The sequence below is a fragment of the Salmo salar genome, chromosome 23, assembly GCF_965601325.2.
Source record: "Salmo salar chromosome 23, fSalSal1, whole genome shotgun sequence".
Taxonomy (NCBI): domain Eukaryota; kingdom Metazoa; phylum Chordata; class Actinopteri; order Salmoniformes; family Salmonidae; genus Salmo; species Salmo salar.
The window spans coordinates 24097158-24117517 of record NC_138313.1 but is presented as its reverse complement, the minus strand read 5'-3'; the positions used below and the strand labels follow the sequence as shown (position 1 = coordinate 24117517).

The 20360-nt window shown below is 41.5% G+C and overlaps 1 protein-coding gene across 2 annotated transcripts; it reads left to right on the top strand.

Moving 5' to 3' along the window:
* Positions 1-53: 53 nt before the first annotated feature.
* Positions 54-20056, top strand: LOC106584275 (flavin-containing monooxygenase 5). Of its 2 annotated transcripts, XM_014169338.3 has the most exons (11): positions 65-154; positions 2781-2813; positions 7037-7175; positions 7444-7632; positions 7755-7920; positions 9178-9320; positions 13336-13532; positions 13596-13731; positions 13863-14082; positions 14980-15052; positions 15181-20056. In XM_014169338.3, exons 3-11 carry the CDS (start codon positions 7044-7046, stop codon positions 15608-15610), a joined length of 1686 nt encoding a protein of 561 aa, XP_014024813.3. In that variant the 5' UTR covers positions 65-154; positions 2781-2813; positions 7037-7043; the 3' UTR covers positions 15611-20056. The 2 variants fall into 2 exon arrangements, with proteins under 2 accessions (XP_014024814.3, XP_014024813.3); XM_014169339.3 differs by lacking the exon at positions 2781-2813 and having other exon boundaries at positions 54-154.
* Positions 20057-20360: the final 304 nt, after the last annotated feature.

The following is a 20360-nucleotide window of genomic DNA, read 5'->3' as shown; positions in this document are numbered from 1 at the left end:
AGTTGACCTCACGGCTGGTGAAATGAACCATTCAGTGCCAGTTTGAGTGACAGGGCTGGAGGATTTGGGGGAGGGGTTGAGAGGTTGAGAGGCAAGAAGCTCCGGGGTTTGTACCTTGGCTCATTTCCACCCTTTTGTCCACTGGAATAGAGAGGTAAGCACAACTTCCTAATCATCAATGTTTACTGTTTGACAAAGTTATTTCTGTTGTCCATTATGCTTCTTGCTCTTGAAGACTGATCAAACAAGAGCATTGGGTGAGCAACTCTCCCTTTTAAATATTCTGGAAAAGCATGTTGTTTATTAGTCAGTAGATTCGACCTGCTTGCTAAGAGCTGTACTAGGGTGAGACAGGCTTCCTGTGAAGATTAAGACTGCGGAAACGGAGCGAAATATGGCTCTGAAAGCGTACCCCAATCCAGGGATGAGAATTGCGTTGTACTCTGAATTGTCCTATTATATCAACTGTTACACCGAGAAGTTTGAAAGACTGCTAGTTGAGTGCCATATCAGATTTCCAGGAAATATGTGTTGTTTTGGCTCTGTGTCGTGTTCTGTTCTCTTCGGCTTACACCGACAGTCTCCAGTATCTCTGGTCTGTCTGCAAACAGCTTTTGTTTCCCTTGGCCTTCTCTCTCCCTCTATCTCCCCCTTCTCTCTTGGCAACAGAATCCTATCCCACAGGAGGTTAGTCGTACCTTAATTAGGGAGGAAGGGCTAGTCCAGTGGCTGGAGCGGAAAAAGTGGAATGGAATCTAATACATCATTTGCTTCGTTCCAGACATTATCAGCCGTCCTCCCGTTAGCAACTTCCTGTGTCCTATCCCTGTCTGTCTGTATGTAGGTCAAGGGCACCTTCTGAATCTGAATAAGTGTTTTCATTGTATTTTTTCCTTAAAAAAAAAAATAGTGACCAAGCATTAGGGATTAGTGTATTTCGGTGTTTACCTTTTAACATCAGAGGTTTAAGTAATTTATATGTTTTAAAAGATGTTTTAAACTGTACCTACAGTCAGGTCCAAAATTATTTCCACCCTTGATAAAGATGAGTAAAAAAGATAGTATACAATAAATAATATAAACACTGAGGTATATTGTGTGCTCCAAAAAATTGGGGAATATATTTTTTTATATTAATACAATTGCTCAGAGAAAGAGATTTTGTTTAATAAGTAATACAAATCTCAAAGACACAGGTGTAAAAATTCTTGGCACCCCTGTTTTAAATACCCTAGTAAACTGTTTCATGAGATTGGAGAACACATTGGGAGGGATCTTAGACCATTCCTCCATACAGAATCTTTCTAGATCCTTGATAACCTTCGTTAGCGCTTATGGACTGCCCTCTTCAATTCAAAACACAGGTTTTCAATGTGGTTCAAGTAAGGAGACTGAGATGACCATTGCAAAATGTTGATTTTGTGGTCAATTAACTATTTCTTTGTGGATTTTTACATTTGCTTGGGGTTATTAATTTGCTGGACGATCCACTTGCATCCAAGTGTCACCCTCCTGGCAAAGACAAATAGATTTTTGCCTAAAATGTCCTGGTACTTGGTAAAGTTCAGGAGTGGTGTGCGTGGCCAAAGGCAGTGCCAAGGTCAAATGCTCTTTGGGCGCTCACACTAGTAGTGAGTTTGGCATCGGGAAAACTGAAGATTTTTTGCTCATCTTTATCAAGGGTGCCAATCATTTTTGACCTGACTGTAAATGGGAATATTTTTACACAACAAATTGGCCAGTGTTACCTTGTGATGAATTTTCATTATAACATTTCTAGAGTTGATTCAGGAGTTAAATGAACTCTTAGTGGTGTATAAGAACCCATGTGTTGGTGTTAATAACCGTTATGATCTATTTCTGGTTGATCTTTCTGTTTGTTTCAAAATCTGTGCTTTACATCTACATTGATTGATTTTATGCTACACAAACATACAATAACATATAATTGTCTAATGTTTCCATCCAATCTGTTAGAAGTTGGACTTATTGCACCTGTTACAGAGATGGTTGTTCCAATTTAGATGGTCTCATTTATCCATCCTTCCTACCTTTGCAGACATTCCAAATGCAGTTTGTTTGTGATTAAAAGTTTCAATTGTTGAATATCCTCACTCTGGCTGTAATTCCAATAGGAATAACACATCACTTGCAAGCCAGCATAATGTGATGTGCACGCCTGATGCAAACCAAGAGTTTCCCAATGGCAATGGAATTTAGGCTTACGAGTGTTTTTAAGGATGCATCTTTGCTACAAAGTCCGAAGATGTAACATGCGTTTCCCAAAACACCACACAGAGGGAACGTTGAGGCATGTGTCGATAGCTTACTGAATCTCGGATCAACTTTCTCCATTCAAATCTTACCTTAAACCCCTTAGAGTCGATTGACGCACCGATGCGTAAATGTAAATTACATAATAAAAAAATCCCCATCAAAATCTGTCAGTTTAAGCTAGAGATATCGGGGGTTGCATTGTGCGTCTCAATCAATTCTACAATTGTACGCGTCTCAATCGGTCTTCTCATGCAAACGTCTGTAGCGTCCAAACGGTTTGATCTACATTATTATGGAAATAGACTCACGTACATGATGGTGTTCTCTGTTCTGCTATACGACCTCCACAAGTGTCAGGAGAGTCGTCTGAAGTCAGTACCGTCGATGTGCCAAGTTCTGTTTGCTAGTGTTCGAACTGTTAGGGCTACAAAGGTACTGTGACAGCACTGTGGAAAGGGTAGATTCTCACAAACAAAATGATGGTGTTCTCCCTTTGTCTCTAGGACCCCCACAAGTGTCACGGGACTCCTCTGAAGGTAACCAGTACCGTTTTAGTTTTTTTTATGAATAGAATTATGAAGGTAAGGGTATGAAGGCGTAATATGTGTCAAAAATATATATTTCCTGATTTAAAAAATATATCTCCTATATTTAGGACAGACACTTCAAAACCTTGTTTCTTATGATACATTTTTTGACTGTCCTTTTTGCCATTTATGAATGTGTTATTCAATGCATTTCTATGGGCTTTAGTAGTAAAAGCCAAAATCAATATTTTATCAGATACATTTTTTTAAATAACAAATGTTATACCTAAAGGGGTCCTAAAATTCAAAATCAAATAGCTAAAGTATCCATAGTATGACCATTTTAAAACAATTCCATATGTCAGCTTAGCACTGCCTCCTCCCTCCCCCAACGTCTTAGACTCCAAAGAATTAACATTGTAATTATTCCACAATACTGATGATGGATCAGCTCCTTAAAAGATATCATCACAGATATCACCTATGGCTGCAAATATTGAGGGAGGTTATTCTAATGCTTACCCTATCATGATGCACTGAATCAAGATTTGGCACATCATTGCGTTGTTACACATCATGAAATATATTGAGTCAAAATTACAGACAGTAGCCTACAATTAGCAAAAAAATAACTAAATGGAATGAACGTGAAATTGATTTCAATATTATTGAATTATACAGCGTAGGCCTATGTAGCCTATACTTGTTACGTACAGTACCAGTCAAAAGTGTGGATACACCTACTCATTCCAGGGTTTTTCTTTATTCCTACAATTTTCTACATTGTAGAATAATACTGAAGACATAAACTATGAAATAACACATATGGAATGATGTAGTAACCAAACAATTGTTAAACAAATCAAAATCTACTTTATATTTGAGACTCTTCAAAGTAGCCACCCTTTGCTTTGATGACAGCTTTGCACACTCTTGGCATTCTCTCAACCAGCATTATGAAGTAGTCACCTGGAATGCATTTCAATTAACAGGTGTGCCTTGTTAAAAGTTCATTTGTGGAATTAATTTCCTTATTAATGCATTTGAGCCAATCAGTTGTGTTGTGACAAGGTAGGGGTGGTATACAGAAGGAAGCTCTATCTGGTAAAATACCAAGTCCATATTAAGGCAAGAACAGCTCAAATAAGCAAAGAGAAACGACAGTCCATCATTATTTTAAGACATGAAGGTCAGTCAATCTGGAAAATGTCAAGAACTTTGAACATTTCTTCAAGTGCAGTTGCAAAAACCATCAAGTGCTATGATGAAACTAGCTCTCATGAGGACCGCCACAGGAAAGGAAGACGCAGAGTTACCTTTGCTGCAGAGGATAAGTTCATTAGAGTTAACTGCAACTCAGATTGTAGCCCAAATAAATGCTTCAACTGTTCAGAGGAGACTGCATGAATCAGGCCTTCATGGTTGAATTGCTGCAAAGAAACCACTACTAAAGTACACCAATAAGAAGAAGAGACTTGCTTGGGCCAAGAAACACGAGCAATGGACATTAGACTGGTGGAAATCTGTCCTTTGGTCTGATGAGTTCAAATGTGAGATTTTTGGTTCCAACCGCCGTGTCTTTGTGAGATGCTGAGTAAGTGAACGGAATATCTACGCATGTATGGTTCCTACTGTGAAGCATGGAAGAGGAGGTGTGATGGTGTGGGGGTGGTTTGCTGGTGACACTGTCTGTGATTTATTTAGAATTCAAGGCACACTTAACCAGCATGGCTACCACAGCATTCTGCAGTGATACGCCATGCCATCTGGTTTGGGCTTAGTGGGACTATCATTTGTTTTTCAACAGGACAATGACCCAACACATCTCCAGTCTGTGTAAGGGCTATTTGACCAAGAAGGAGAGTGATGGAGGGCTGCATCAGATGACCTGGTCTCCACAATCACCCGACCACAACCGAATTGAGATGGTTTGGGATGAATTAGACCGCAGAGTGAAGGAAAAGCAGCCAACAAGTCCTCAGCATATCCTTCAAGACTGTTGGAAAAGCTTTCCAGGTGAAGCTGGTTGAGAGAATGCCAAGAGTGCGCAAAGCTGTCATCAAGGCAAAGGGTGGCTACTTAGAAGAATCTAAAAAATAACATATATTTTGATATGTCTAAGAGTTTTTTGGTTACTACATGATTCCTTATGTGTTATTTCATAGTTTTGATGTCTTCACTATTATTCTACAATGTAGAAAATACAACAAAAAAAAGAAAAACTATTGAATGAGGAGGTGTGTCCAAACTTTCGACTGGTACTGTATATGCCAGGAGTCAGGAAGCAGATGCAGAAGGTGAGTTTAATAATGACAAAAGCAGAGAAACAAAACATGAGAAGCGTACAGAGCGTGAATAAGAACACTAGTAACTAATGGCTACTGAGGGCTAAATAAAGGGAGATTAATCATGGAAATAATGATGTTCAGGTGTGCGTAATGACAGGGAGCAGGTGTGCTTAATGATGACTGCCAGGGCCGGTGGTTAGTAGACCGGCGACGTCGAGCGCCGGAGCGGGAGTAGGCGTGACAATACTGTAGGGCTGGCTATTTATCTTTTAATGCAGTCATCTCGGTTTTCATTCAAAAAATGTAACAATTGCAAAGACATTGGCAACTTTGTATTTGTAGTCACTGAGAGACAGATAAACATGTTGATGCTATGTTTAGCGATATCTTCTGTGTATAAAGTGACTCGGGAGAGAACAAACGTATCTAATAACCCACTAAGCTGTTCAAGTGGTCTGAGGCAGTTGGTAAATAACAAGCGTTTTCAAGTGCAATGTTAGTAACAATGATTTGAGGAAACAGCTCAGAGATGTAATGATGCTCCTATGAGGGTTCTAAAGATGAACGTCGCCTTAAGATGCTTTTGGGAAACAGGGCCCAGTGTGCTAGAGTAAAACTAGACTGTCAACGTAAGACCTTAAGGTATTTGTTATGTATTGTCATAAAGAGTTTAATATGAATGAAAACATATTCACTTAGGCACTCACTTGGTGAAGGCCATTGAATGCAACAACCATGTCTCTGTCACTAACAAACACAAGTCATGAATGGGGGCGGGCTCGGCCCTCCGTTTCCTGTAGTCCGTGATCAGCTCCTTTGTCTTGCTGACGTTGAGGGAGAGGTTGCTGTCCTGGCACCACACTGCCAGGTCTCATCTTCGTCGACAAACTTAATAATAGTGTTGGAGTCGTGTGTGAACAGGGAGTAAAAGAGAGGACCAAGCATGCACCCGTGAGGGGGCCCCGTGTTGAGAGTCAGCGTGGCGAATGTGTTGTTGCCTACTTCTCACCACCTACGGGTGGCCCGTCAGGAAGTCCAGGAACCAGTTGCAGAGGGAGGTGTTCAGTCCCAGGGTGCTTAGCTTAGTGATGAGCTTGGAGGGCACTATGGTGTTGAAAGCTGAGCTGTAGTCAATAAACAATATGTTCACACAGGTGTTCCTCTTGTCCAGGTGGGAGAGGGCAGTGTGGAGTGCAATAGAGACTGCCCCTTAACCTCCCGCTGCCTCATGCCCTCAAGGAGTGGAGACCAGGGCAGAAGCTATAAAAGAAAATAGCCCAAAGTTCACATCCACGTAACTGCTGCTTCTCTCTGTAGATAAACTAAATATTAAGGTATACATTCTCTCATTCGAAGGTTAAAGGGGTGAGATGAATGTACAGTTACAGTACAGATTTACTCAAACCCACTTAAATAGCTGTAGGTCTGTAAGCCAATCATTTATTGATTGAAAATTGTGTATGGGTTGAAAAGCCAATCAGCGCCTTCAGAGAAATGCAAATGACTGTTTCAAGTTTTTTTCCTGTTTCTCTGTTTCACAGTTCAAATAAAACAACACGGTTAAAATACAACTAATTAGAAAGCATTGACAATTCCACTTCCAGTGGTGCTGTGCTTCTCTCATCCCCACCTCACTCCAATGCCCATCCCCACCAGGGTCTATAGTCAAGGGGTCTTAACTTTGGCACCGAGCTGAACATTTTCATGACCATCCCCTTGAGACACTGCCACTCCCCATTAACCAATCAGACACTGATTAGGTCTGACCATGACCCTCCCCTGCCTGTACAGGTCAGGGTTCCTCAATCTCGCCACAAGTGGACATGTGTGATGGTGTGCGTGGACAGAAGTGAGAGTGATATTGTAACTTATGTATTCGTTATTGGTTGTAGTTATTCCAATGGCACTTTCATTGGTACTAACCATGTCTCTCTTTCTCTGTAGTTACACCATGGTGTGTACAGTAGCAGTGATCGGGGCGGGTCCCTCAGGTCTGACCAGCATCAAGAGCTGTCTGGATGAAGGTCTGGAGCCCACCTGTTTCGAGAGCAGTGATGACATCGGGGGGCTGTGGAGGTTCAAGGTGAGGGAGCTGGCTGAGGAACCTGGAGTCTGATTAACCAGTATAGTGGATTAGTGTGTTCGTCTCAGTAAGAAGATACAGGGAGAACATCCATCTGCTCAGTCACTGGGAGTGTGTGTGTCCACTACTGCTGGAGATCCATATTTAAACGACACCGGCTCTCTTTCAATATCTAAAGCTTATCCAGTATAAATTACCCTGGCTTTGTTCCAATATCTAATGTATTGGGCATATTAGTGCTTATCCTCAGTCTGTCCTTGTCCTTTAGGAGCATCCAGACCCAGGAAGGGCCAACATCTACGAGTCTGTCATCATCAACAGCTCCAAGGAGATGATGTCATACAGCGATTTCCCTCCTCCTGCTCACCTGCCCAACAACATGCACCACTCCCAGCTGCTGAGCTACCTACGACTTTACGCTCAGACCTTTGACCTCTTCAAGCACATCTACTTCCAGGTCAGAAGGCATGAAGGAAGGAAGTGGATGTTTATTCAGTCACATCTTATGTTAGGATCCCTTTCGACGGTAAATAGTGATTCATTTAATGTGTGTGTGCGTGCGGCGTGCGCATGTGTCAGACCACTGTGGTGAGTGTGCGTCAGAGGCCAGACTTCCCAGTGTCAGGCCAGTGGGAGGTGGAGACAGAGAAGAGAGAAGGTCAGAGGGAGACTCAGGTCTTTGATGCTGTGATGGTCTGCACCGGTCACTTTACACAACCACACTTGCCTCTCAATGACTTCCCAGGTAACTTTAAATTCTCTATCCCTATCATAGTCCCCATTGTCATTGTGTATTTGATTATTTCCCATTTATATGCTACTATCACTGGAGATATATAGACTCAAATCCTATTCACATCATACATACATACATACATACAGACATACATACATACATACATACATACATACATACATACATACATACATACATACATACATACATAATGTGCACAGTGCCATCAGGAAGTATTCATACTCCTTGACTTATTCCACATTTTGTTGTGTTACAAGCTCAAATCAAAATTGATTAAATAGATTTTTTCTCACCCATCTACACACAATAGCCCATAATTTATAAGTGAAAACAAGTTTTTAGAAATGTAAATTTATTGAAAATGAAATACAGAAATATCTCATAAGTATTCACACTCCTGTCAAGTTGGTTGTTAATCATTGCTAGACAGCCATTTTCAAGTCTTGCCATAGATTTTCAAGCCAATTTAAGTAAAAACTGTAACTAGGCCACTCAAAAACTTTCAATGTCATCTTGGTAAGTTAACTGCAGTGTATATTTGGCCTTGTTGTACTGCTGAAAGGTGAATTTGTCACCCAGTGTCTATTGGAAAGAAGAGTGAACCAGGTGTTCCTCTATGATTTTGCCTGTGCTAAGCTCTATTCCGTTTCTTTTTATCCTAAAACACTGCCTGGTCCTTGTTGATGACAAGCATACCCATAACATGATACGCCTGTATCTTGCAGTGACTCATTTCATTTATTTAGCCAGGATACTTCACTCAGTAACAACTGCCACTATTTTCCAGGGAGTCATCGGTAAATTGGGTGTATTGATACACCACCCAAAGAGTAGTTAATAACTTCACCATGCTCTAAGGGATATTCTAGCATTGGAAAACCTCCTTGATCTTTGTGGTTGTACCTGTGTTAATTGTATGTGTGGGGTACAGAGATGAGGTAGTCAATACAGAAATGTCAGCTTTTCATTTTTTATTCATTTGTAAAAATTTCGAAAAACATGATTCCACTTTGACATTATGGAGGTGAGGTGAGTGACACAACATCTCAATTTAATGCATTTTAAATTCAGGCTGTAACATAACAAAATGCAGAAAAAGTCAAAGGGTATGAATACTTTTTGAAGGCACTGTATATCCCATTCATAGCCCTCACAAAGTATAATTTGAATATCATGCTATATCATCATCATCAATCAATTACCATGAGTATCATTATTTATAATTTGATTATCTGATCCTCCCAGGTATAGAGGAGTTTGACGGCAGGTACTTTCACAGTTGGGAATACCGCAGTGCTGAGGGGTTGCAGGGGAAGAGGGTGGTGGTGGTTGGGATTGGGAATTCTGGAGGTGACATCGCTGTGGATGCAAGCAGAGTAGCGGAGCAGGTGAGTGGGAAATCCTCTGATTCTTCTGGAAGTGTTTCTTTCAGATATTATGCAGGGCAGGGTTTCTTGAAAATTGGGACAATCCATGTCTGGCAGGGAAACTTCATTTTAATAGTAGAAATATCTCTTTTTTTACTTTATTTGAGCTTAAACATTCAATTTAGTATAATTTTATAAGGGAAAGTAATTGTTTTGGGAATTTAAATATTTTCAATATTCTTAATTTCCATGTCAGCACTATGCCCATAAATGCCCTTATTCAGTGCAAAGGATCCCAATTTCAAACTCTCCAAAAAAAGTGTTTCAAAAAATAATAATTATGCCAATAATATTAACTGAAAAAGGGATATTGTGTAGTTTCTTGAAATAGCCCTCTGTGGCTTAAAATAATATTGATCCTAAAAAATGTCTCCAAAGAGTTGGTCAACTCTGTCAGATTTGTCTAAAATGAATCAGGAATGAGCAGGGTCAGCTATACCATAAGGACCCCTTCTCTATAGCAGTGTTCGAATACTCAAATTTAACCATATACTATTTGTGATGTGAATTGAGTATATAGTATGCTTATTTGTCATAGTATGGATATAGTTATCGTGCCAAAAGTTCCCGGATGTCATACTAAATTTGCCAAAATACGAAGTATACATGCAGTGGACACTATTTCTGTGCTTTTAGGGCCCATAATCCAATTTTTCTGAAAATGGGCGTGGCTTCATAACTTTTCAGATTGGAAAAAAATGGCGGAAAATATGCAGCCGGAGTCCGACGAGAGCAAATACAAATTCAAGGCTTTAACTAATTGTGACAAATGTTAAGAAAATGTTGAGCAATGTAATAAAGTCATGACTTTTCAAGTAAGTTACGTTACACGTTATGTTGGCTGACAGTTTGTTAGATACGCTATCCTTACGAACCGCATAGCATTACAGCAGTATGTACTGGTATGTTAGCTAGATACCTAATGTGAGTTGGCTACTATTACATTGAAATTGCCAGGCAGTATATTAACTATTTGCTATCTAACTAACTACCCAACGTTTATTGACTTCATTATTCACATCATTCTTAGCTAAGTGGTATAGTCGTGCTTTTCAATGGACATTGTTAATTCTGCACATGTACTCCGATTTCAGAGCACTCTCGCGCAAAATAACTGATGAATTTATGAACACTCAACACCCGTTGAACATGACCGGTGTCAGTAAACGTCATTGAACATGACCGGTGTCAGTAAACGTCGGCAAAAGAAAGAGTTCTTAAATTGTTGCCAGCAGCACAGTTACAGTCACCAACGCCCTGGATAACATGAAAACTGCCTAACCAGCTCTGCTAGGGCTAGTAAAATGGTCAGAGTGAGGTGTTCTCTCATTTGTGTCTGGAAGTAGCTAGCCAATATTAGCCAGTTAGCTTGGGTGCTTGACTACCGTTGAACGCTCGGATCAACCCTACTCACGGGCCAGAGTGTCTGAACTCTCTGAGAGCGAAACACTCTGAATTTACGAATGGACAATCTGACAATGCTCTGGATTTATGAACGTCCAGAGCTCACTCTGGCACTCCAGATTGAATTTACGAACACACCCAAAATCGTAAAATGTTTAGCTAGTCATTTGTTATGCTAACATGCTAGCAAGAGGTTGCATAGCAACAGCATCAGCTTCCGGTAAACAGGCGAAGCTCTAGTACACTCAACTGAAATGATACTGTTCGTTTACAGCAGTGGTTCCCAAACTGTGTGTGCTTGAAAGGATGCACATACCTCTGCAATGCTGGCTAGTATTGGAGAGAGTCCCAGTCTTAAATCATTTTCCACAAAGTCTGTGCCTGTATTTAGTTTTCATGCTAGTGAGGGCCGAGAATCCACTCTCACATTGGTACGTGGTTGCAAAGGGCATAAGTGTCTTAACAGCGCAATTTACCAAGGCAGGAAACTCCGAGCAAAGCCCTATCCATAAATCTAGCAGTGGCTTCTGATTAAATTCAATTTTCACAGATCCACTTGTTGCAATTTCGATGAGCCTCTCTTGTTCAGATATCGGTAAGTGGACTGCAGGCAGGGCATGAAAGGATAACGAATCCAGTTGTTTGTGTCATCCGTTTCGAGAAAGTACCTGCGTAAATGCGAACCCAACTCACTCAGGTGCTTCGCTATATCACATTTGACATTGTCCGTATTTGCACACAAAAAATCATACAATGATGGAAAGACCTTTGTTGTCCTTGTTAATGCAGACAGAGAAGAGCTCCAACTTCTTAATCATAGCCTCAATTTTGTCCCACACATTGAATATAGTTGCGGAGAGTCCCTGTAATCCTAGATTCAGATCATTCAGGCGAGAAAAAACATCACCCAGATAGGCCAGTCGTGTGAGAAACTTGTCATCATGCAAGCGGTCAGACAAGTGAAAATTATGGTCAGTAAAGAAAACTTTAAGCTCGTCTCTCAATTTTAAAAAACGTGTCAATACTTTGCCCCTTGCTTTAACAAAGTTAACCATTTTTACTGTAGTGTCCAAAAACGTCTTTCAAGCTGTCAGGCATTCCTTTGGTAGCAAGAGCCTCTCGGTGGATGCTACAATGTACCCAAGTGGAGTCGGGAGAAACTGCTTGCACGTCCGTTACCACTCCACTTTGTCTCCCTGTCATGGCTTTTGTTGTCCTGGTTTCCAGAAGAGCCTTAATTAGAGCCTTCCTTAATTAACCACCCATAAACATAATGGACATATATCAGGAGCTGTGCCAGGCCCGCCACGTCTGTTGACTCATCCAGCTCTAACGCATAGAATTCACTAGCTTGTATGCGAAGCAGTAATTGTTTCAAAACATCTCCTGCCAAGTGTTGTTTGATGAAGGAATTGTCTGTATAGTTTTTTGGGCCTTTTCCCCCAGCATTGTCACAGCCATATCCGCGGCAGCAGGAATAATTAAGTCCTCCACAATAGTGTGGGGCTTGCCTGTCCTAGCCACTCGGTAGCTCACCATATAAGACGCTTCTAGACCCTTCTTATTAATGGTATCTGTTGCATTTATACATGTCTTACTACTTGAAAGTCGTCTTAATTCTCGCTCAAAAAACTTTATTTTTCAAATTGGCATGTTTTCTAAATGTCTGCGCAAGAATGAACGTTTAATCGAGTTGTGAGATAGTACTTTTACACATATAACACACTGTGGCTGAGGAAAGGCACTACTCCCAATATAAGTGAACCCCAAATCAATGTAGTTCTCATCATATTTGCGCCTTTTCGATGGTCCAACGTCCCTGTCTGTTGTTCAGTGCTTTCCCGGGTAAGGAGGCAGCAGCTCTTCTTCTGCATCAGATTCACAACTGTCAGTGTCCATGCTAGCTGGGCTAACAACAAATATATAATTACTGATGCTAACATTGGATGTGCTTGTGGAAGCAGGACAACTTGTGTCGTCGACAGGTGCAGGTGTAGTACTGCTGGTAGTAGCAGTACTACCAGTAGAGCTGGTATGTGTCCATATAAACGCGGCCTGACTTTTTTTTAACCATTTATATATTTTTGAGCAAACGGAATGAGCAGCAACTACGTTTGGCTATATACGGACCGTTAGTGGAATTCACGCGAGAGAGTAACGGTTAATGTGATTGGATGTTAATTATTTCACTAGGCTACCTGTTTTTGACATTGTGTTGTTATTTCGCTGAACACTAAATTTGAATCACATTTTTATTTGGCGTACCCCGGACGGCATTACGCGTACCCCTAGGGGTACCCCAGTTTGGGAATACCTGAGCTACACTATACTTGCTTGTTTTGTCACATAAAGATAAATTAGGCAAACTATTAGAATTTTAGCAACCAGAAAATGGCATAGCAATTTCTGTATAGTGCACCTTTCCGAAAAAAACATTATGAAAGAAAAGTTGAGATTGTCCAGTCTTTCAAGAAACCCTGATGGAAGTATGAAAAACTCCTAGCTAGCATGAACAGGAATAGAGTTGGCAATCTCTGCCAAGATCATTAACACTTTCTCTCCTGGTCTACAGGTGTACCTCAGCACGCGGAAAGGGGCGTGGGTGGTCAGCAGGGTGGGGGCGGGGGGACTGCCAGGTGACCTGTTGGGCACTTCAAGATTGGACAGGCTGGTGCAGAAGCTCTTCCCCTCCTGGATTACCAGGATGATGGAGAAGAAACTGAACAGAACCTTCGACCACAGACTGTACGGCCTACAGCCAAAACACAGGTAAAATCTCTACACATCTGACCGATTGATTGATCCATCCATTGATCCATTATTCTATTTCAGGTTCTTTGCCCAGATCCCGGTGGTGAATGATGATCTACCTGGTCGAATCATCTCTGGTCGTGTTCTGGTCAAACCTAACATCAGGGAGATCAAAGGCTCCAGTGTGGTGTTTGAGGACGGGAGCGTCGTGGAAAAGGTGAAGACACACACACACACACACACACACACACACACACACACACACACACACACACACACACACACACACACACACACACACACACTCTTCCCTTATCCCCTCTACCCTACCTTCCCTCTCTTCCCTAGGTGGATGTTGTGGTGTTTGCCACCGGCTACAACTATGACTTTCCTTTCCTGCCTTCGGGTATGCTGGTTAATGGTGGTCACCGCCTGTGTCTGTACCGTCATGTGTTCCCCCCGGGGCTGGCTCGGCCCAGTCTGGCTGTAGTGGGCTTCATCTGTAACCTGGGAGCCATCAACCCTCTGGCTGAGATGCAGGCCCGCTGGGCCACCCAGGTCTTTAAAGGTAACAACTAACTGTGACCTGTATGCTCTCTTTGGCTGGCCCTCGCTTCATATTCATTGCCAAACCCACTGGCTCCAGGTCATCTATAAGTCCTTGCTAGGTAAAGCCCCGCCTTATCTTAGCTCACTGGTCACCATAGCAGCACCCACCCGTAGAACGCGCTCCAGCAGGTATATTTCACTGGTCACCCCCAAAGCCAATTCCTCCTTTGGCCGTCGTTCCTTCCAGTTCTCTGCTGCCAATGACTGGAAAGAATTGCAAAAATCACTGAAGCTGGAGACTCATATCTCTTTCACTAACTTTAAGCATCAGCTATCAGAACATCTTACAGATCATTGCACCTGTACATAGGCCATCTATAAATAGCCCATCCAACTACCTCATCCCCATATTGTTATTTTTTTAATTAATATTTGTTTTGTTTTTTTGCTCCTTTGCACCCCAGTATCTCTACTTGCACATTCATCTTCTGCACATCTATCACTCCAGTGTTTATTTGCGAAATTGTAATTATTTCGCCACTACAGCCTATTTATTGCCTTACCTCCCTAATCTTACTTAATTTGCACACACTGTATATAGGCTTTTCTTTTGTGTTATTGACTGTATGTTTGTTTATTCCATGTGTAACTCTGTGTTGTTGTTTGTGTCTGCTTTGCTTTATCTTGGCCAGGTCGCAGTTGTAAATGAGAACTTGTTCTCAACTGGATTACCTGATTAAATAAAGATGAAATAAAAATAAATAAATAACAGCTCCCTCACTAACTCCCCTTTTCCTGATTCATCCCAGAGCTCTGTGTTTGAAGTTGGGTAGCCTAGTATATTTGAATGCGAGCGATGGAAGATTTGAGGTTTGTGTCAATAGTAATGTGTGGAATACATGATTTCTTGCTCCAGGGTTACTAACACTGCCCTCAGAAGAAGCCATGCTTCAGGACGTAAAGAGAGACACCAGCACCTTGCAAAACAGGTGGGACAACATCCATGCGTTATTACACTCATATACTGTAATTCTTTTGCTAATAGGTAAACTATTTAAAAATGATGTATAAGCACTTTCAAAACACCTGCGTGTGTATACCCTCCTCCTCCCTCCAGGTTTGCCTGTTTGGAGCGTCACCCTCTCCAGGTGGACCATATCCCCTACATGGACTCCATGGCAGAGGAGTTGGGGGTTCGTCCTAATCTCCTAGGGCTGCTGTTGAGGGAGCCTGATGTGGGTCTGCGTGTGCTGCTGGGGCCCTGCACCCCGTACCAGTACCGTCTGAGAGGGCCAGGACAGTGGGACGGAGCCCGACAGGCCATCCTCACCCAGTGGGAGCGTGTAGCCCAGCCCTTCAGGACCAGGATGCCCCCACAACCAGAGAGCAGAACCAGAGCCTCCTCTAGTCTGATACTGATACTGACTCTGTCTGGCACTGTTCTCCTACTATCAACCTTCTATACCAGACACAGTCTCTCATCACTCCCCACAGGCCTCCTCTATAAGATGTACAGTCTACCTGAGATCATATGTGGGTGGAAATGAACACTATGGGCCTATTGCATCCACTGTTGGCCACCATCACCCGCACAGCTGGTCTTAATTGTTTCCAAAATGTACTGTTCTCTAAAAGCCGAGCTACATGTGACGTCAGTGTTAACTTAGCCTCGCTTTATCCAAACATTTTCCAAGACATGTTCGCACTCTACAGGCTATTTATTATCTTTGGTAGAAATAAAACCTAGTAACCGAGCAGACTAAGGGGTGATTAAACTATTTCACAATCATTCAGTGCAACTAAAATAAAGCAATTTCTTGTTTAAGACAGAAAGTATACTGTGGCAATATCAGGGTTTTCCAAACGCGGTCCTGGGGCCCCCCTGGGTGTATGTTTTAATTTTTGCCCCAGCACTACACAGCTGATTCAAATAATCAAAGCTTGATGATGAGTTGGTTATTTTGATCAGCTGTGTAGCGCTAGGGAAAACCAAAATGTGCACCCGGGGGGGGGGCCCCAGGACCAAGTTTGGGAAACCCTGGCTTATATGAATGAAAAATGCTGGTGCACTCATTACTTTTTCATTTCCAAATTATGTAGTCCATTAATTACAACTTGTCTTATTAACTATGGTTATTTCTGATCAAGAGGGCAAAACAAATTATCCCTGAACTGTCCATATTGAAATTGTGTAACTAAATCAAGCCAATCATGACTGATTTCATGTAATCTATGTTTTTATTAAATTCAAGGTATACAGTGCCTTCGGAAAGTTTTTAGACCCCTTGACTTTTTCCACGTTTTGTTACGTTACAGCATTATTCTTTAATGGATAATGACAAAGTGAAAAAAGGTTTTTGGAATTTTTCGCAAATGTATAAAGAACTAAAAACAGATACCTTACTTACATAAGTATTCAGACCCTTTGCTATGAGAGCTCCGGTGCATCCTGTTTCTATTGATCATCCTTGAGATGTTTCTACAACTTGATTGGAGTCCACTTGTGGTAAAATCAATTGATTGGACATGATTTGTCCAACTCCTGTATTTGGGGAGTTTCTCTGGGCCACTCAAGGGCATTCAGAGACGTGTACCGAAGCCATTCCTGTGTTGTCTTGGCTGTGTGCTTAGGGTCATTGTCCTGTTGGAAGGTGAACCTTCACCCCCAGTTTGTGGTCCTGAGTACTCTGGAGCAGGATTTCATCAAGGATCTCTGTACTTTGTTCCGTTCATCTTTGCCTCGATCCTGACTAGTCTTCCAGTCCCTGCCACTGTAAAACATCCCCACAGCATGATGCTGCCACCACCACGCTTCATCGTAGGGATGGTGCCAGGTTTCCTTCGGACATGACCAATCTTGGTTTCATCAGAACAGAGAATCTTGTTTCTCATGGTCTGAGAGTCTTTGGGTGACTTTTGGCAAGCGGGCTGTCATGTGCCTTTTACTAAGGAGTGGCTTCTTTCTGGCCACTACCATAAAGGCCTGATTGGTGGAGGGCTGCAGAGATGGTTATCCTAATGGAAGTTTCTCCCATCTACACAGAGGAACTCTAGAGCTCTGTCAACGTGACCATTAGGTTCTTGATCACCTCCCTGACCAAGGCCCTTCTCCACCGATTGCTCAGTTTGGCCGGGCAGCCAGCTCTAGGAAGAGTCTTGGTGGTTGCAAACTTCTTCCATTTAAGAATGATAGAGGCCACTGTGTTCTTGGGAACCTTCAATGCTGCAGCCCGCCCTTTTTGAAACCAGGTTTGCTGTTTATTTGAGCTGCAAGGCTGCAGCCATTTTCTTGTTACCCTTCCACAGATCTGTCCCTCGACACAATCCTGTCTCGGAGCTCTACGGACAATTTCTTCGACCTCATGGCTTGGTTTTTGCTCTGACATGCACTGTCAACTGTGGGACCTTATATAGACGGGTGTGTGCCTTTCCAAATCATGTCCAATCAATTGAATTTACCACAGGTAGACTCAAATCAACTTGTAGAAACATCTCAAGGATTATCAATGGAAACAGGATGCACCTGAACTCAACTTTGTGCCACATAGCAAAGGGACTGAATACTTTTGTAAATAATGTATTTGTTTTTTTATTTTTAATAAATTGTCAAAGCATTTCTAACAACCAGTTTTTGCAATGTCATTACGGGGTATTGTGTGTAAATTGCTGAGGATTTGTATTTATTTAATCAATTTTAGAATTAGGCTGTAATGTAACAAAATGTGGAAAAAGTCAAGGGGTCTGAATACTTTCCGAAGGCACTGTACATATATAGTACCAGTCAAAAGTTTGGACACACCTACTCATTCAAGGGTTTTTCTTGATTTTTACTATTTTCTACATGGTAGAATAATATGAGAGACATCAAAACTATGAAATAACACATATGGAATCATATAGTAACCAAAAAAGTGTTATAAACAAATTAAAATATGTTTTCTATTTTAGATTCTTCAAAGTAGCCAACTTTTTCCTTGATGACAACTTTACACTCTCTCAACCAGTTTAATCATATTATTATTTGTAGTAGAAAGCGATGGTTTAGCCTACACAACCAACCCATAAAGTAAAATTTAACATCCATATATGGCCAGATATGTAAACTTTAACATTGATTTATCCTGCAATAGATGTCGTTAAATTGGTAACTTATGTTTGTCTTCTTCTAATGCCTCTTAAGGGGAAAGTCATCTAAAAGTAACTGAATGTAATCAGATTACGTTACTGAGTTTGGGTAATCCAAATGTTACGTTACTGATTACAATTTTGGACAGGTAACTGTAACAGATTACATTTAGAAAGTAACCTACCCATCCCTGCCTGTAGGCGATGTCTTGGAAAAGTTAGCTAGCTAAGCTCATGCACAGAAACACGTCATCGGGTCTAACGGTCGTGTCATGCCGAAATGCTCATGTGCATGGCGTCAAATCAAAGGCACTTATTTTATTTAAAGTTGCTTTTGACGGAAATGAAACGTGTCAGTTTGTCACTTTCACAAGGTTGTAGTAATGACATGTTCAGCTACTTAAAACACTGCTTTAAATCTAGGTTGTGCCTTTACAAATCTAGAAAATGAACAAGGAAGAATTGTTAACTTCTCTAATGGACTTCTCAAACCCCTACCCCGGTCTGGTCTGCTTAGCAAGAGTTCTCAAAAGTATTGCGTGATATTGAGCCTCTGGGTTTAGAAACTCTGATGTAGCTGTCTGGTATAGGACTCGCTTGACAACATGAGATCTACTGATCTTTTGGTTTATGCTTCATGCCGTTAGCTCGGGATTTCTCAGAAATCCCGAGCTAACAGCTGTGTGTTAAGTTCTGCCTGTTGGTTGCAAGAGCAGGGGGTAGGCTACAGTGCATTCAGAAAGTATTCAGACCCTTGACTTTTTCCACATTTTGTTACGTTACAGCCTTATTCTAAAATTGATTGTATTGTTTTTTTCCCTCAATCTACACGTAATATCCCATAATGACAAAGAAAAAACAGGTTTTTAGACATTTTTTAAAATGTATAAAATATTAAAAACTGATATCACATTTACATAAGTATTCAGACACTTTACTTTGTACTTTGTTGAAGCTCCTTTGGCAGCGATTACAGCCTTGAGTCTTCTTGGGTATGACACTACAAGCTTGGCAACCTGTATTTGGGGAGTTTCTCCCGTTCTTCTCTGCAGATCCTCTCAAGCTCTGTCAGGTTGGATGGGGAGTGTTGCTCCACAGCTATTTTCAGGTCTCTCCAGAGATGTTCAATCGGATTCAAGTCTGGGCTCTGGCTGGTCCACTCAAGGACATTCAGAGTCTTGTCCCGAAGCCACTCCTGCGTTGTGTTGGCTGTGTGCTTAGGGTCGTTGTCCTGTTGGAAGGTGAACCTCCAGTCGTGACGCTTGGCAATCAGGCCAAAGAGTTAAATTTTGGTTTCATCAGAAATGTGTTGGTACCCTTTCCCAGAGCTGTGCCTCGACACAATCCTGTCTCGAAGCTCTACAGACACTTCCTTCGACCTCATGGCTTGGTTTTTGTTCTGACATGCACTGTCATCTGTGGGACCTTCTATAGACAGGTGTGTGCCTTTCCAAATCATGTCCAATCAATTTACCACAGGTGGACTCCAATGAAGTTGTAGAAACATCTCAAGGATGATCAATGGAAACAGGATGCACCTGACTTCAATTTCGAGTCTCATAGCAAAGGGTCTGAATACTTATGTAATTGTTTAATATTTTTAATACATTTGCTAAAATGTCTTAAAACCAGTTTTTGCTTTGTCATTATAGGGTATTGTGTGTATATTGATGAGGAACCTAGTTTATTTAATACATGGTATAAGGCTATAACGTAACAAAATGTGGAAAAAGTCAAGGGGTCTGAAAACTTTTCGAATGCACTATAGGTGTGTGAAAGACAACTAGACTAATACCATTGCGCTGTCTCATCAGAGAAAATGTACAAGAGAATGGATTAAAGCAGGGCATTCCAACCCTTTTCCTGAAGTGCTGCCCTCTTGTATGTTTTCGCTCTAAACCCAGTTGTAACTAACCTCATCCTGCGTTCATAACCAAGTAGGAATGTGGTATTATTTACCACATACAACTGGGAAGAATCCAGTTGAACGACCCTCCAACTGGTAATTACAGGTGGAAAACTTGTCTATCATCATTGTGCTCCGATTTCCCCACTTGTACCTCACTGATGTCATTGTCAACAAAAAAGACAGCAAGTATAGCTCCAGATGGGGAAGTGACGTTTTCAACTAAAATCACAGAAGCCGGGTATGGAGGACTTGGTAGTGAGTGT

What these genes read in the sequence shown, in the direction of transcription:
- LOC106584275 (XM_014169339.3), top strand. Translation starts at nt 7,044, where the DNA reads ATGGTGTGTACAGTAGCAGTGATCGGGGCGGGTCCCTCAGGTCTGACC. An exon ending in GGCCTACAGCCAAAACACAG is followed by an intron (nt 13,533 to 13,595) that starts GTAAAATCTCTA and finishes ATTCTATTTCAG; the next exon opens with GTTCTTTGCCCAGATCCCGG. An exon ending in ACCAGCACCTTGCAAAACAG is followed by an intron (nt 15,053 to 15,180) that starts GTGGGACAACAT and finishes TCCTCCCTCCAG; the next exon opens with GTTTGCCTGTTTGGAGCGTC.